This window comes from Ovis aries, chromosome 8 (genome assembly GCF_016772045.2).
Source record: "Ovis aries strain OAR_USU_Benz2616 breed Rambouillet chromosome 8, ARS-UI_Ramb_v3.0, whole genome shotgun sequence".
Lineage (NCBI taxonomy): Eukaryota > Metazoa > Chordata > Mammalia > Artiodactyla > Bovidae > Ovis > Ovis aries.
In genome coordinates, this window is record NC_056061.1 from 59,473,897 (window position 1) to 59,492,618 (window position 18,722).

Consider the following 18,722-nt stretch of genomic DNA (forward strand, 5'->3'; position numbering starts at 1 on the left):
CCCTTTTAATGTTATACCCAGGCACTGGACTTTAAGAGAGATCTGGGCACGAGACAGAGGGGGTACCTAAGGGAACAGATGGCTGGTGGCATATAGGTCAGAAGTTTCTCATATATCTCTCTGATCAATGAAAAAATTATTGAAGGGTTCCATGATTCTCTTCATCTGAGGAGAGATGAAATGTCTGTGATTGTTTTCTTTCTTTTTTTTTTTTTTTTTTTTTACAGGGAAAAGGCTCCCAGAGATGATTAAAAAAGTTACTTGAGCCTCTGCCCTCTGTGCCACCCATAATCCAGGAGATAACCTCAAACCTCCCCCTCTTAAACCCAGTCCAGTGTGGTGGGACTTACCCAGGAGACAGGACTAGCTAAGTTAATAGATTTCACTCAGATGCCCTCTTTTCAGGACTTCAAATATTTGTTAGTCTTTATAGATACTTTTACTGGATGGACAGAGGCTTTCCCCTACTAGAACAGAGGAGGCAACTTAAACGGCCAAGGCTCTCCTAGAGGAAATTAATCCTAGATTTGGATTGCCCCATCACCTCCAGAGTGACAACTGGCCTTCAGTTGCAAAGGTCACTTAACAGTTTCACAGGCTTTAGGAAATAAATACCACCTCCATTTATCCTGGAGACCTCAGTCTTCAGGAGAAGTGGAACAGGCTAAAGAAAATCTTGGGCAAACTCCATCAGGAAATGTCAGAGTCATGGCATCACCTGTGGCCGATAGCCCTCTTAAGGGTCAGGGCAGCTCCTAAAGCAACCATCAAGTTAAGCCATTTTGAAACAATATTCAGAAGGCCATTCCTTACTCTGGACGTGTTAACTGACCCAGAAACCCAGGCTCAACTTAAATACATTATAAACCTAGGCCAGGTCCAGAAGGCAATACAAGATTATGGCAACTGAGTGCAGCCCGCTCTAGATGACAGTCCTAGGTACCCTGTTGTAAACCCTAAAAGACCTCAAAAAATGAGTCCCTGGTGACCAGCTTCTCTCAATATGGAAGGGTTCTTACCAGTCTTTCTGAACACCCCTACAGCAGTTAAACTCCAGGATGTCACCAGCTGAGTTCATCTGTCTAGGATTAAACCTGTCTCCACTGATATGTTACAGGAACCTGAAGACCCACATTCCAGCCATCCCTGTGAATCCACCCCTTTCTCCAAATCTCCAAAGGATCAGGGGCACCCAGAACAGACTGAAAATTCCAGGTGGATGAGTGAGCCACTCCAAGACTTGAAGCTCTTATTCAGAAGGGACAAAAAGTCTTCTTAGCCTCTGGCTAAGTACCTCTAGCCACTACCTTCCTTTTGCCTTCTGGTCCTCCAATATACTTACAGATTAATTGAGATGCTCTGGTAGATTTAGATAAATATTGTCTTTTTTGCTCTCACCTTCACTCTTGGAATTTATTAAACTTCTCTGCCCATGCTGGATGATTTAATTATGATCCTGACTGGTGCAACTTGTTGTTTAGTCACTAAGTCATCCAACTATGAAACTACCAATTGCCTTAGCTTTTCTATGCCTCTGCAACTAAGACCTTTTTAGTCCAGGAAGGACTTCGGCCACTGATGGGAAGAACTGACTCATTGGAAAAGTCCCCGATGCTTGGAAAGCAGGAGGAGACGGGGGAGACAGAGGATGAGGCGGTAAGATTACATCACCGAATCAACAGACACGAGTTGAGCAAACTCTGGGAGATAGTGAAGGACATGGAAGCCTGGTGTGCTGCAGTCCACGGGGTCACAAAGAGTTGGACATGACTTAGTGACTGAACAGTTCAAGAAGGCTTGGGACCAACAGGTTCAGTCCTTCCATTTTAGAAATAAAGAAATATGTGGTCTCTTATTTCTTATCTGGACAGGGCCAAAGTTCCTCTCTCAGTTGTCTTCCTATTGATATTTTGGAGTTTGTGTTCACAAGGACCCAACTCGAATTGCTTACCGTGGGTGGGGGTAGGGTGGATCTGTCTCCTGCTTCATATTCTTTTCTCTTTCATCTCTATTTTCTTGTCCTTTTTTTTTTTTTTAATGTTTATTCCTAGTAGCTTCTCTTATATATCCTCCACATCACAGGTTTCAGATAATAATTCTGCTTTTGCAGTTTTAGACCCGACACTTCACACATTTCATATTAGGTCTATCTGCATCTCTGATCTCAACTAGCTCCAGTTCAGTTCACTTCAGTTCAGTCACACAGTCATGTCCGACTCTTTGTGACCCCATGAACTGCAGCACACCAGGCCTCCCTGTCCATCACCAACTTCTGGAGTTCACTCAAACTCATGTCCATAGAGTCAGTGATGCCATCCAGCCATCTCATCCTCTGTCGTCCCTTCTCCTCCCGCCTTCAATCTTTCCCAGCATCAGAGTCTTTTCCAATGAGTCAACTCTTCGCATGAGGTGGCCAAAGTATTGGAGTTTCAGCTTTAGCATCATTCCTTCCAAAGAACAACCAGGACTGATCTCCTTTAGGATGGACTGGTTGGATCTCCTTGCAGTCCAAGGGACTCTCATGAGTCTTCTCCAACACCACAGTTCAAAAAAATCAATCCTTTGTGCTCAGCTTTCTTCACTGTCTAACTCTCACATCCATACATGGCCACTGGAAAAACCATAGCCTTGACTAAACAGACCTTTGTTGGCAAAGTAATATCTCTGCTTTTCAATATGCTATCTAGGTTGGTCATAACTTTCCTTCCAAGGAGTAAGTGTCTTTTAATTTCATGGCTGCAATCACCATCTGCAGTGATTTTGGAGCCCCCAAAAATAAACTCTGACACTGTTTCCACTGTTTCCCCATCTATTTCCCATGAAGTGATGGGACCAGATGCCATGATCTTTGTTTTCTGAATGTTGAGCTTTAAGCCAACTTTTTCACTCTCCACTTTCACTTTCATCAAGAGGCTTTTAGTTCCTCTTCACTTTCTGCCATAAGGGTGGTGTCATCTGCATATCTGAGGTTATTGATATTTCTCCCAGCAATCTTGATTCCAGCTTGTGTTTCTTCCAGTCCAGCGTTTTTCATGATGTACTCTGCATAGAAGTGGTGACAATATACAGCCTTGACGTACTCCTTTTCCTATTTGGAACCAGTCTGTTGTTCCATGTCCAGTTCTAACTGTTGCTTCCTGACCTGCATACAGATTTCTCAAGAGCTCCATCTTCACCTCAATTTACTCCTATCACCAGCTGTTATCCTGCGTCTCATTTTTTCCCCCACAGAGTCCATTTTAAAAAAATTACAGACAACAGAAATCAGATACTGCCCAAAATATATGTGTTTCCTGTGAAGAAAAATCTTAGAATGCATGTTTTCCCTTTGTATTTAAAATGTACTTGACAGTAACTGGCTTGCCACGCTCTGTTTACCCAGCCCCTAAATCAGTTATGATATTTTTGACTGTAGGAAACCAAAAACCTGAAAAACAAGGGCATTTATTGTTTAGTTTGTGAGAAGGCCAAGTTGAATTTGGTGTCTCCAAGGATTCACGCTCTACCCATCCATCTGTTCCTGCCTGCACAGAGGGCTGGCTTTTGTCCCCAATCTGTCACCATATGTGCAAGGTGGCTGTCACAGCTCGGGGCTTGAGATGCTCTCACAACCAGATTCACAGTGGAGAAGGTTTAGGACAAGTAGTTATCCCCATGTGCCTCTTTCCTCTTATCATGGAGGGAACTTTCCAGAAGAACATTGAAAGATGATGCATTCACAACATGCTAACCCAAAATACAACACCTTGGCATGTTGAATATTTCATGTGAGAGGTACTTTCTGTTATACTCAGAGGAAAAGAACATCCTTATCTCAGAAAGCAAAGGGGCACCAGGAAGAATTTGAATGGATAGACTTGCTAAGTTTCCCCTGGTTTACTACACTTACCTCATACTCCACCATATTTTCATGACAAATCAAGCATAAAAATATTCAGGCTTAATCATTTCTTTGAGCTTTTATTTCCTTATGAAGGTTTCCATGTCACATAAAACCTACATTAATTAAATATGGATGCTTTTGTGTTAATCTGTCTTTGTTGGTTTAATTTTTGGACTCAGTCACAGGCCCTAAAAAGGTTGAGGATAACTTTTTACCTCCCCACAAAGACTTATCCTCATGTCTCATTGACCAGAACCAGTGTGTTCCATATAGTCAAACTTGGCTGCAAGAGAGAATAAGTATCTGAATCTTCTAGTTCCCCAGTTGGAAAAGACAAAGAAATAAAAAGGAAGTTGGGATAGCAATTAAGTTTTCGGTGTCTGACACACCTTACTGTAACCACCCAGTTGCAGTTGGAAATGTTCTTAGTTAGACTTGAAGGAGCAGTTAAGGTGCACAGATGCTAGCCACACTTCTGATGTCTGTAAGTTATCTTTCTGGTGTGACCCCAATGAACTGAGAAAGGAATTTTTTTCCTTCTACTTTTTGGTCCCCTGACTGTGAACAGGGGATAACATCTCTGCATTGTATAAAGCAAACTTTCTTTTGCTTGTCAAAAACAGTACGTGCAAAACTGCAACTTCTAGAATATACCATTCCACTGGCTCATCTGAGCATTGTCTCTTCTTAACACTGATTTTCACATTCTAGAATACCACTGTCCTTCATTTGTCTAGCCAGAGTTGCTGAAATCTTGGAAATTGTAGCCCCTAAGAGATATAGAATGGGAAGTGATGGTGATAGGACAGGGTGGGAAGAATTATACTATGGAGCAAAACCTTCTGACCCTCTCAAAAAAGCAGCTCCAAGAGGTCTGTGGAGATATCATCCTTTGATCGATGAAAATTCTCTCAGTAGGGATGCTCAGTGACAGATTGTGCAAAGCCAAAATATTACTCCCTTTTTTATACATTGGGCTTCTCCAGTGGCTCAGGAGTAAAGAATTCGCCTGCATTGCAGGAGCCACAGCAGACGTGGGTTCAGTCCCGGGATGGGGAAGACCCCCTGGAGGAAGGCAAGGCAACCCACTCCAGTATCCTTGCCTGGAAAACCCCATGGACAGACGAGGCTGGCAGGCTATAGTCTATGGGGTGGCAAAGAGTCAGACGCAACTGAGCAACTAAGCACAGCACAAGTTCTAACCCACTGGTAAGTATATCTGGCTTTAGCGTTATTGCAATTTTGCATCTCTTCCCATCTTTTCAAGAGGATTTTCAATAGACAGTTAAGAGGGGGTGAATCTGGAAAACAAACCAGCAGCCATTCACCCAGAGACCTCTGATATCTCCAGGAAGGAGATTCTCAATCAGTGTGAATTGTGGTGAGTGAGGCACATTTGAAAACTGATAAAGTCTTCAAAAAGGATCTTCATCCCATCAACGCTTACTAAACATCAGGAAAAATAGCAACATACACATTTGTCTTTCAAGATTCCATATATATGTGTAGATGTGCTGAAATAAAAAGTTTTAATTCAAAGTGTGAGTGAATGCAGAGTAGCTGCCTGCCATTCTATATTTTCTAATCATTAAATGCAACACTGTTAAAACTATTATGTGAGAATTTGAAATTATTTTTCTGTTTAAAAAGGAGTCCAAGGACTCAAAAATGGTTGAAAGTCATCCTCAGTGCTTTAAAAATTCTTTAATTAAGGAAATGAATAGGGAGAAAAAAAACATTGTAAAGCTTGTGGATGTAAAGTTCTTAGGAAGAGCACTTTATTTACTAAAAACGAATACCTGTATGACCACCTCAGGGTTAAGGGAAAAGGCCATGGGTCATGTTGATAACACAGAGGTGAGCCATGGGAGGGAGAGAGAGAAAGGGAGCAAATGCTAAGAAGCACGAATTTGTGTGTGTTTGTGTGTGTGAGACAGAGAGAGAGAGCTCGAGAAAGAAAGAACAGAACACAGAAATAAGACAAATGAAAAAAAGGTCAGGAGAATTTGTCAACTTGTAGAGGATGGGTAAGGATGAGGAATGAGGTTAAGAGAAAAATAGTACAAGAAGTTTGTACCTTCTAGCAAAAATTGGTTGACAAGAAAGTCCCTAAGGTGGATTTGACAGGAGAATTGTATGAATGGGTCCCACCTAATATTTAATTGCACTATAGCCCTCTTCAGATTGTCAGTAAGAATCTACCAAGAACTTGAGTGAATGGGATTTGAGTATATGAAGGAAAAGATTGTAATCCATGCATGGACTAGAAGAGGGATAAGAGAAAAGACCAGCTTTGGGAAGCAAAGGGCAAGAAACCAGGGTAAATAGGAAGTTGGTGCAAAAAGTGATCAGAAACCACTTTCTGATCCTAAGACTCCTAAGGTACACCAGTATACTGTATGTGTTTGAGGATGGGCAGAGAGCTGGGGAATAAAGAGGCATGTGACTTTAACTTTATGGGAGCTGGAGCTATTTTTGTTTAACTGTTGATTTGGAAGAATGGGAATTCTAACATGTATACTATCATGTAAGAATTGAATCGCCAGTCTATGTCTGATGCAGGGTGCAGCATGCTTGGGGCTGGTGCATGGGGATGACCCAGAGAGATGTTGTGGGGAGGGAGGTGGGAGGGGGGTTCATGTTTTGGAACGCATGTAAGAATCAAAGATTTTAAAATTTAAAAAATAAAAACTGAAAAAAAAAAAAAAAAGAAAGAATAGTGGGACTTTCCTGGTGGTCTAGTGGTTAGGACTATTTTCATTGCCAACGGCCTCATGTTCAATCCTGGTTGTACCACAAACTGAGGTGCAACCAAAAAATGAAAACTAAAAGAATGGTAAGGGTTTAGAGGCATGCAGGAAGAGTTTTCCAAGACCCCCTAATTCTGTCACCACTATCATCACGTTCAGAAACTTTTCTTGATTTCTGTAATCCAATAAGATCTTTTCTCAATAATTCCTTCTATCATGTTACTTATCACACAAAGGTTTCATGACATGTCCCTACTTAACATCTTCAGATTTGTTCATAACCTTCTTTCTCCTTCTTTGAACTCTGCATTTTCATCAGACAAATATATTTGTAGTTCCCTGAATGTGCCATTCTTTCTTCTCCAAACTCATATATAAGCTATTTTCTCTGCTTAGAATGTTCTCTGTAAACTTATTGGCCTCAGTGATACTTTCTTGACTCAGCTTAGCCATACTGTCTTATAGGATCCCCTGTGCACTACCAAGGCATATGTGTCTGGTCACCTCCTCCTGTCTACATTTCTGGATTTCTTCTCTCTCATCACCCATTGGTAATTGCATATGCATTGCACAGATGTCTCTGGTTTACCATTGGACCCAGGTTCTAGCATCATGTCTGATTCCAGGAGATGCTCAATATTTGCCAAATGATTGTCATTACTTAGATTCTTATCTGTCTGATGAGTTGGTAAAACTTATGGACCCAGACAATATTTTAGATATTTTTATTTTTTACACTGAAGTATCTTGCACTGTTCCTCTTACACAGTAGATAGTCAATAAATATTGCAGAATTAGAACGGGCTTTAGTTTAACTCAACAAACACTTCACTCATTCACTGATTTAACAATTAAGCATGTACTCCATGGCAATACCATCTTGGACACAGAGGGCAGACAGGTTCATCTGGATGGACAGTGCAGTCAGCAGGGTGGGCATATTGAGCACCATGCAGACACATTTCCTAGGCTACAAGGTAGCGTTACTTGTGCCATGTACACATGATCCCTGATGGCAATACAGAGGAAAAGGCACAGTTCCTACCTCATATGAGCTATACAGTACTTTCTAAACAGCTAGCTCAGAGATCTGATAGGTTCAAGATTACATATTTTAATCCAGAAATTTATAATCTTATAGAAAAAGACATATCATATGGAAAATTAGGGAACTAGTTAAAATGAGACGCAATGAAGTTATGAAACAAGGGTAATGGGGACCCAAATTCACAGATTAGAACACGGATCAGAGCAGAAAGTAGAGACATCAGTGTTGGATGGTATTGCAGCTCAAGCGCAAAACCCTGGCATGGATTTAGAATGTGCAAAGTGAAAGTGTTAGTTGCTCAGCCATGTCTGACTCTGCGACCCCATGGACTGTAGCCTGCCAGGTTCCTCTGTCTGTGGAATTCTCCAGGCAAGAATACTGGAGTGGGTAGCCATTCCCTTCTCCAAGGATCTTTCTGACCCAAGGATCAAAACCAGGTCTCCTGCACTGCAGGCTGATTCTTTACCATCTGAGCCACCGGAGATTTATAACACTGAGGTTTAGATCTCTGGGCTATTATCCATGCTACACGGAGCAATCATTTTGCTGTTCTCCCAGAGGTACCTCAGCTTAACACTGAAGGTACAGTTTGGAATCAGAGTACCTGGTTAGTTAGCAGTTAGACTCTGACGTGTCTAGTTTAATCTTTTTGTTCCTCTGTGTCCTAAAGTAAAGATAATAATATCACATACCTCATAAAGTTATGAGAATAAATGAAATAGAAAAGTAGCTGGTGCACACTACCAAGTGCTTAGTAACTGTTAGCTTTTGGTCTCTTAGCTTCAGTTTCCTTATCTGTCAACTGGGGGTAATGTTACTTCATGGAATTACCCACAATAATCATTCAATAACGATTTGTTTAGTCTGAATGGAGTTTTGCCAAGAGAACGCACTGGTCATAGCAAACACCCTCTTCCAACAACACAAGAGAAGACTCTACACATGTACATCACAGATGGTCAACACCGAAATCAGATTAATTATAATCTTTGCAGCCAAAGATGGAGAAGCTCTATACAGTCAGCAAAAACAAGACCAGGAGCTGACTGTGGCTCAGATCATGAACTCCTTATTGCCAAATTTAGACTTAAATTGAAGAAAGTAGGGAAAACCACTAGACCATTCAGGTATGACCTAAATCAAATCCCTTATGATTATACAGTGGAAGTGGGAAATAGATTTAAGGGACTAGATCTGATAGATAGAGTGCCTGATGAACTATGGACTCAGGTTCGTGACATTGTACAGGAGACAGGCATCAAGACCATCCCCATGGAAAAGAAATGCAAAAAAGCAAAATGGCTGTCTGGGGAGGCCCTACAAATAGCTGTGAAAAGAAGAGAAGCGAAAAGCAAAGGAGAAAAGGAAAGATATAAGCATCTGAATGCAGAGTTCCAAAGAATAGCAAGGAGAGATAAGAAAGCCTTTCTCAGCGATCAATGCAAAGAAATAGAGGAAAAGAACAGAATGGGAAAGACTAGAGATCTCTTCAAGAAAATTAGAGATACCAAGGGAAACACTTCATGCAAGGATGGGCTCGATAAAGGACAGAAATGGTATGGACCTAACAGAAGCAGAAGATGTTAAGAAGAAGTGGCAAGAATACACAGAAGAACTGTACAAAACAGAGCTTCACGACCCAGATAATCATGATGGTGTGATGACTCACGTAAAACCAGACATCCTGGAATGTGAAGTCAAGTGGGCCTTAGGAAGCATCACTATGAACAAAGCTAGTGGAGGTAATGGAATTCCAGTTGAGCTATTTCAAATCCTGAAAGATGATGCTGTGAAAGTGCTGCACTCAATATGCCAGCAAATTTGGAAAACTCAGCAGTGGCCACAGGACTGGAAAAGGTCAGTTTTCATTCCAATCCCAAAGAAAGGCAATGCCAAAGAATGCTCAAACTACCACACAATTGCACCCATCTCACATGCTAGTAAAGTAATGCTCAAAATTCTCCAAGCCAGGCTTCAGCAATATGTGAACCGTGAACTTCCAGATGTTCAAGGTGGTTTTAGAAAAGGCAGAGGAACCAGAGATCAAATTGCCAACATCCACTGGATCATGGAAAAAGCAAGAGAGTTCCAGAAAAACATCTATTTCTGCTCTATTGACTATGCCAAAGCCTTTGACTGTGTGGATCACAATCAACTGTGGAAAATTCTGAAAGAGATGGGAATACCAGACCACCTGACCTGCCTCTTGAGAAACCTATATGCAGGTCAGGAAGCAACAGTTAGAACTGGACATGGAACAACAGACTGGTTCCAAATAGGAAAAGGAGTACATCAAAACTGTATATTGTCACTCTGCTTATTTAACTTCTATGCAGAGTACATCATGAGAAATGTTGAGCTGGAAGAAGCACAAGCTGGAATCAAGATTGCCAGAAGAAATATCAGTAACCTCAGATATGAAGATGATACCACCCAGAAAGTGAAGACGAACTAAAGAGCCTCTTGATGAAAGTGAAAGAGAAGAGTGAAAAAGTTGGCTTAAAGCTCCACATTCAGAAAACGAAGATCATGGCATCTGGTCCCATCACTTCATGGGAAATAGATGGGGAAACAGTGGAAACAGTGTCAGAGTTTATTTTGGGGGCTCCAAAATCACTGTAGATGGTGATTGCAGCCATGAAATTGAAAGACACTTACTCCTTGGAAGGAAAGTTATGACCAACCTAGATAGCATATTGAAAAGCAGAGATATTACTTTGCCAACAAAGGTTCACCTAGTCAAGGCTGTGATTTTTCCAGTGGTCATGTATGGATGTGAGAGTTAGATTGTGCAGAAAGCTGAGTGCTGAAGAATTGATGCTTTTGAACTGTGGTGTTGGAGAAGACTCTTGAGAGTCCCTCGGACTGCAAGGAAATTCAGCCAGTCCATCATAAAGGAGATCAGTCCTGGGTGTTCATGGGAAGGACTGATGCTGAAGCTGAAACTCCAATACTTTGGCCACCTCATGCGAAGAGTTGACTCATTGGAAAAGACCCTGATGCTGGGAAAGATTGAAGGCGGGAGGAGAAGGGACGACAGAGGATGAGATGGCTGGATGGCATTACCGACTCGATGGATATGAGTTTCAGTGAACTCCGGGAGTTGGTGATGAACAGGGAGGCCTGGTGTGCAGCGATTCATGGGGTCCCAAAGAGTCAGACAGGACTGAGCAACTGAACTGACCTGAACTGATGGGGTAAAATCTCTCTAACAAGTAAAACTTTGAAACAGTCTCTTATTGATAGCAAAGGAAGTAAAATGATACCTTGTTTCCAGCATAACAATTCTGCCTTTTCATACTTTCCTGAATTCCTTTTTTTTTTTTTTTGGCAATACCTACACAGTTCAGTTCAGTTCAGTTCAGTTGCTCAGTCATGTCCGACTCTTTGCGACCCCCTGAATCACACCACGCCAGGCCTCCCTGTCCATCACCAACTCCTGGAGTTCACTCAGACTCATGCACATCCACCGAGTCAGTGATGCCATCCAGCCATCTCATCCTCTGTCGTCCCCTTCTCCTCCTGCCCACAATCCCTCCCAGCATTAGAGTCTTTTCCAATGAGTCAACTCTTTGCATGGGGTGGCCAAAGTACTGGAGTTTCAGCTTCCGCATCATTCCCTCCAAAGAAATCCCAAGGCTGATCTCCTTCAGAATGGACTGGTTGGATCTCCTTGCACAATGGGACTTACATCATGAAAAATTCTTCCTGTGATTTTGCCTTGAGTTTTCCACAGTTTTGTTTCCCAATAGAAATGAAACATTCATTAGCTACGGATGTTCTTTCACAACACTAACTGATTAAAATTACAACTTTTCCCCCTATTCTTTATTTATTGTCTCTATTTCATTTCATGCCCTGTGGCATGTGAGATCTTTAGTTCCCCAGCCAGAGACTGAACCTGTGGCCCCTGCAGTGCAAGGGCAGTGTCTTAATCATTGGACCACCAGGAAAGTCCCTCTCTTATTCTTAAAAAGCCTTGCACTTCTGAGGCTGAGATGCCATATATAAATTAGCATTGCACATGGCTCATAACTTGCATGAAGTGTGTGGAAACAAATGCATACAGGGCAACGCATTATAAAATAACAATAATATAAATAAAATAAAATGGATGCAGCTAATAGCCACAGAGCCTAATAATGGCAGGCAGACCTTCGTCATGATTGTTTTTGAGAAACAATTACTTCCAGTTTAGTTCGGTTTAGTTACTCAGTCATGTCTGGCTCTTTGTTACCCCATGGACTGCAGCATGCCAGGCCTCCCTGTCATCACCAACTTCCGGAGTTTACTCAAACTCATGTCCATTGAGTCAGTGATGCCATCCAACCATCTTATCCTCTGTCGTCCCCTCTCCTCCCGCCTTCAATCTTTCCCAGCATCAGGGTCTTTTCCAATGAGTCTGTTCTTCACAGTAGGTGGCCAAAGTATTGGAGTTTCAGCTTTAGCATCAGTCCTTCCAATGAATATTCAGGACTGATTTCCCTTAGGATGAACTGGTTGGAGATTACTTCCAAGGGATGCACAATTCTACAATTTAAATAATGCTTGATTTTCTCAAGGGGAAAGAAAATATTCCTATAAGTCAAAAGTTTGCATTTTTCTCCCTGATACTTCAGCACAACAGTATAAAGTGAGTCATGGTCAAAAAGAATGAAAGTTCCTAAAGTGAGAATAAGGTGGTAAATTATTTTAGTCTCATCACTTCTACCTAAATTGTATAGAAAAATTAGCATATCACTGAATCATAACCTTTTAGCAAATACATAAATGAGCATGCTGTGATACAGGAAGAACAGCTTTACCAAGGAGCCAAGACAGAAAAAAAAAAAAAAGAAAAAAAAACTCATATGACTTTATGTTTACTATAAAGGTAGTATATTTGGCTCAACATTTCAGCTGGGAAATACTTGCAGGGATTTCAGGTTCTGTGTCTTTTTTTTTGCCATGCTGCTTGTGGAATCCTATTTCCCTGACTGGTGATTGAACTCAGGCCCTCAGCAGTGGAAGTACAGGGGCCTAACCACTGGACTGCTCTGGAATTTCCAGAGGTTGGATACTTTCTGAGGGAAGACAGGATAGGGAATTATTCTCTTTTGGTATTTGGTCAAATAGCTGCTTGGAAAGCAGCCTGTTTCAACTTTTCTCCTTTCTCACACCATGACTTGGTATACTTCTAGGTGGCTTTCTTTCATTGCCTTATTTTATTCGCTAACTCATCCACTTGGGGAAGGCTCTTCATGAGAAAAAGCTGAATTTGGGAGCCCCAATTCCATTCAATTTAAATGCTTGTGCTCCGCAACAAGCCACCACAGTGAGAAGCTGGAGTACCACAAGGCAGAGTAGCCCCGACTTAACACAACTAGAGAAAGCCTGCACACAGCAATGAAGACCCAGCACAGCCAAAAATTAATCAGTTTTTTTAAAAGAACTAACTATTCTTCAATGACAAAATATCATCCCACATGTCTACAGCAATTAAAAACTGCATTTTAAAATGGCTGATTCACCTTTAATACATACATGTAAATTATTTTCCATAGTCACCTCCAGAGAGGACTCATTGTATTTTGAGTTCTGTTTTTCTCAGCTACTACAGGTCTAGACCACTAAAAATACTCTCTAGAGAATACATAAAAAATATACCTGAGGGCTCCCTGTAGGGTTCCTTCCAGCTATTCACCAGGGTAGTTCCTAAGAACTCAGTCATTCAGGTCCTGCCGGCAATCTTACTAGACAGAAGGGTGATGTTGAAAATATCTAACAACCGCACCAAGGTACTGTCCTATCAAAATAGACATCGGCTTTAAACCTGCTCGGGCATGCTGGTATCCACAGGCTAATTTCAGGCCCTCCAGGTCAGGGGCACTGTTGGTGGCTCCTTGTCTGCCAAGCTCTGCCACCACGGGCACTCATCAGTGCATGTCTGCTGCTGTGGGGGCAGCCTAGAGGAGGTTTGCGACAAGTGGCAATCTTCCCTGACCTCTCGGGGTGACATGATACTAAAGGGGAAAAGATCCCTGCTGTGTGAGTCAACACCACCCACCCAGAGTTGGCAGTGGAACAGCTCCCGCCATATTTGTTTAGAGGTTTCTCCCTTACCTGGGAAATCCTATGGACAGAGGAGCTACATAGAGTCCATGGAGTCACAAAGAGTCGGACACAACTTAAACCACTACCACCGCAGGTCCCAGAGAAGCCATTTACCCAGGTCTCACTGTCACAAAACCCCTCAAATTTATATTTTTGATGTGATTTCCAAATGAGGTGAAATCTACAGACCCAGAGAGAAGCTGATTGAAGAGAAAGAGGAGATGGCTATCTTTAAATTTGGTCTTATTTTCAGCAAAAACATCTATACAGTTCAGTTTAGTCGCTCAGTCGTGTCCCTCATAAATTCAAACGTCTATAAATTCTGCCATTTCCTTGGGAATATCAAGCCATACACCACTTTTTTGTTTTTGCTGTTGTAACTGCCATTTATTTGTTAGATATACATGCTTTTAAAAGCACAAGTTTTGTCACAGGTTTTGTCACTTTTTCTTCTGATACATATATACTGTATATGGTTTATTTAAAAATTTTTCCCTGCTTTTTTAAAGGTATAGTTGATTTATAATATTATATTAGTTTCATATATCACTTTTTAATATGTGGAAAGCCTGGGAAAATGGGAATGGCCAAGGTCTGGGTCTTCCCAAAGTAACTTCCCAAAGTTGGTCTCACAGTCAAAGCTCTGTGATCAGGTCAAGGTGGTCAGTCTGACCTTCTCTTCTCTGATAACAAGTCTATTCCCCAAAGTCTTCTCAGTCTATCTTACAAGTAAACTTCTCCTTGAGCTGTCTGAGGAAGCCTGAGAAGGCCAAGCTTGACTCAATTCAAGAGGGACCAGTTTAGGCTGACTCTGAGAGCCCAAGGCTCACAGTAGGAGCACAGTAAGTATGTCCCAACCTCGAAAACATGACCGGCATAACCTGAGCAGTGATGGACCTGAGGTTTGCTAATGTGATCCTGAGCCAGGAGCCGGCTCAGGGCCACAAGGGATGCGAGGGGAGCAGAGAAACAGCCAAGCCACAGGGCTTTCTTTCTACACTCCCACTTTCCACTAAAGAAGTGCCATGTTTACCTGTCTCACGTACTGACCACCTACACAGACTCCATTTGCAGAAAGGAGTTTGCAGCTTTGAACATGTTTGAGGACAACTGCCATAGTGCAGCCGCCTCGCCAGCAGAGGTGTGCATTTCGTGACTCCCAGACTGCGGGGCTGCAGCTAGGCTTAGAAGGGTCTGGGAGGGGGTGAAGTGCCGTCAGTGTCGCTGATTCAGTGAGCCTAGTTCCAGCGATCTGGGTTCCAGTGCATCGGGCAGCTGGATCTGCGGTGTGGAAAACATGTACTCACACAAGTATTGTGCTGTTTCTGACCTTTCAGGCAGACCTGAGAAGGAAAAGCAGAGCGAGTGGGGTAATGGAGGACTTAAGGAAACCCCCTTCCTAACCAGTTGCTGAATCATGAATTAGAGGAGCCTGGGAGACCCAGCTTCTGAGGTGAAGGAGCAGGCCCCGCTGGGCCACAGGCTGCCAGGGTCTGCTTTGATCAGCCACCCCCTGAACTTGGGCCACCCACACATCTTCTGGACTCCTGTTCTCCTTGTGTGAGGTGCTCTAGCCATCTATGTTTCACACCTCATCTATATCTGTTGCTGGCTTTAAGTACCAAGATTTCAAATTGAACTCAACCTTGCCCTACAAGGTCAATTATAACATGTCTATGAAAGCTGAAATGTTAACTAAAAATGTACCCACTTAAGCCATAACTTCTTGAAAATGAATTTAAATTCATTAGCTTCTAGCCACTGGAACAAACCATTCCTTCCATTTTAGAGGGTTTGGCCAAGGAAAACCTGCCAACCGTTCTCACTATGCACAATAGCATTAAGGGGTGCAATCACAGGGTTTCTGTTCTGTTTCATTTTTCAGTATCTCAAATGCTTTAATTACCTTATTCTGGATTTATAACTCATTCCTCTTTGCACATTGTTTTTCATCTAGGAATACAGAACAACTTGCTACTTTCAAATGCAGGAAAAGAAGGATAATTATTAAGCGTATTTTAAACACTTGAAGTTTCCTGCAGGAAGCTATGGAAGTTTAAAATATAAAGAGGTTGAAAGAAGTTTTTGTCAAATATTTCATTTGACATCTTTGTAAATCAGACAAAAATACAACCTTGATAGAAGAGGCGAACTAACTTGTCAAAACAGCTGAGCAAGTCCATACTATGTGTTAATTATATATGTAGATCTGTATAATTGCCTTTGGGTACCAAGAATGCCTAAGACAATTTAGGAAAATTTATGAAAGTAATAATAAGGTTTGTATTTGTCTAAATACAAGCTACATATAGCACCCATCAAAGCTGTATTCATTAAGGAGTTAACAAAAGCATTTAGGTTTCTTCTTCTACATGATCAAGATTCATTTAAAGTTAAATGTAAAAGACAATTGATGGTATTTATTCACTTAGTGTTTCTTTTCAACAGTTTAAAGTTGTACTTTAAACTGAAAGTTGCGTGTGTTCAATCTTTAGAAGCACACATATTTGCTTTCCATTGTGAACTTGGACAATCTGACCTATTAAAAGAACATTATGCTTTCAAAGACATATCATAACTAAATAGTCCATTTTTGATTGTTACTGTGGAGGCCGCTCTAGCATAAAATTTGTTTTCAACTTCTTTGCGACATTTATCACTGAATCTATATAGTTAATGGTTTTGTCGCTATTACCACCTCAACTCACCCTCTAGCTCAATCTTGCGAGAATTCAGAGAGAACTTCGCCACTCTTTCTCTACTCCCCAATACAAGTTTCTTTTGTTTGTTCTTAGACTTAAAGAAAGTGGTAGTTCTGCTGAAGAGAGGACTGGGCCATAGTGTAAGGGACCCCAGATATTAATTCTTGACTAGAAGGAGGGAAGTTAGAGAGGGCTGAGCTGGAAGAGGGCAAGGGAGAAGGAGAGCTTCTCCATTTACAAGGAGGGGTTGCTTGGTGCCTCAGTTCCAATGTGGATTCAATTCCAAGATCAGACAATCCCACCATGAAAACCTAAGCATATAGGGGACTTCACCTGGTGGTCCAGTGGTTAAGACTCCGCCAGGGAACTGGGGAACTAATACTCTTCATGCAATAAATAAATCAAATTAAAACAAAATTCTTTTAAAAGAACAATTGTTAAAAAAAATAACTAGTATATAGATCCATCCCAAGGTGAAAGATAAATGCTTTTTGTATTTATTTGGTGGTTTGGATTATTCATGAAATTCTAATATATGGCCTGGGAATGTATTATATGATTAGAGGGAGCAGAGCTGAGAGAAGCAGGGGAAGGGGGTATTATTTGTGTTTGATTTCATTTCATATTACAATGAGTTCCTATTCCTTTGAAGACTAATTGATCAGGAGAGGCAACTAAATGTAGGCAGTGTGTTTGTGAAAACTGTAAATATGGAAGTGAGGAAAGGCATTTGGTTTAGCAAAGTTAACTGAAATGAATGAAAACTTTTCCGAATTTCACCTCCAGAAGGAGGAGTATTAAACAAACCTCAGTCTAAGATGCCAGTTTTAAAGAAAGCAGGAGCAAGTAAGCAGAGGTTTTAGACTCCAAACAATGCTCAAATTTATTACAAAAAGATGCTGGGCACTTAAAAAGAAAGTTGAATTTATTGATTATGTAACTAATAATTTTAGGAAGCCTCCTTAAAATGCTGGTTTTTAAAATGGTGGTTAGAATGTCCAATTGTTACAGATTATCCATGTGTGACAAGAAATGAAAAAAAAAATTGTGTACGTGGGGGTGTGTGTGGGTATCTTCATCGGCGCGATTATCTTGCCAGTCAATGTCTCCAAATGAAAGAGATTTATCCCTGATACAGCCCACACAGAGGAGGGGACCCGGCTTAGGAGTAGTGAGACTTCAGCCTTCACATTAGAGCTCCTTGTCGCTTCTCCCACGAGATCCTGTCCCCTTGTCTCCAGGCACCTTGCACGCTCACGTGGACACACACAAGCACACGCACACACACGAGTGCGACACGCGTCCAGCGCGCTCCTCTCGCGGTCCCCCAGCCAGGCTGCCTCGCTTTACCTCGCGCCCAGGGAGGATGCGGGCCGCCGCTGGCTCTGTCGCTGCCATCAGTCTCCGCCGCTCGCCCCTTCGGTTTCAGCAGACTGGGGCCCTCTGCGTTTTCAACAGGTACCATGGTCACGTAGAAGTTACAGCCGTTCCCTGGGCACCAAACCACCCCGACTTCCCCAACTGACACGAGCGGTCACTTTCCCCATAGTTGCATGCTAAAGAAAGGTGGGGAAGAAAAAAAAAAACAAAAAAAACTTCGAGCAAAGCCAATGTGATTTGTGACCAACTTTGTTTCTATTTCCGAAAGCTTTGCCCTTTTCGGTGACACAGGCTGTTGCTATTCCAAGCAGCCTATCACAGGCAGTGGGAGGGCCGAATCTCCGGAGGATTGTTTTTGCCTGCAGATGCAGAGTTGGAAGCAAAGGATTTCAAGGCTTGGGAACCTGAGCTCTGACAGTGTTTGGCCCTTAGGTGGTGGGGAGCTCTCCTCTTCCTGCACCTTTGAAAACAGGCAGAGAAAAGAAACAGGCAGATCCAAGCGCAAACTGAGGGAGGGCCTGGAATACTCACAGATGGTATTAGTTAATCTTGCAGAGGGAGGAACAATGTACGCAGAGACACACCAGAAAGGAAAGTGTGTCAATTTTTCTGCAAGGCTGTTATTGAGTCATGACACTTAGGGAAGTCTACAAAGCATGAAGCATAGTCACTGTTTCAACCTGATGTTACCCTAGGTAAACACTATACATACTCGCTCTCTCCAAGGCTTGTCAGACAAATCAAGGCAAAGTCATAATGCACAGATTCTTTGGACTTTTTGCACCCTGGGGTTACAGCAAGATAATCCAGTTTATTTATGCATAGCTGTCTAAAGGAGGAACCGACCCTAAATTTCTTGTTGCGTT

At 42.0% G+C, this 18,722-nt stretch overlaps 1 protein-coding gene across 2 annotated transcripts in view; it reads right to left on the reverse strand.

The window, feature by feature from the left end:
- The window catches only part of SLC2A12 (solute carrier family 2 member 12), a 66,596-nt gene extending 48,468 nt beyond the window's left edge, over positions 1 to 18,128 (reverse strand). The window contains exon 1 of one of the 2 annotated variants that reach the window (XM_004011348.6): positions 17,827 to 18,128. In XM_004011348.6, the coding sequence (XP_004011397.1) occupies positions 17,827 to 17,941 (115 nt within the window). In that variant the 5' untranslated portion in view covers positions 17,942 to 18,128. Of the gene's footprint in view, positions 1 to 1,019 lie in introns of both variants that reach the window. The other variant, XM_060419690.1, reaches the window with a different exon arrangement.
- Positions 18,129 to 18,722: the final 594 nt, after the last annotated feature.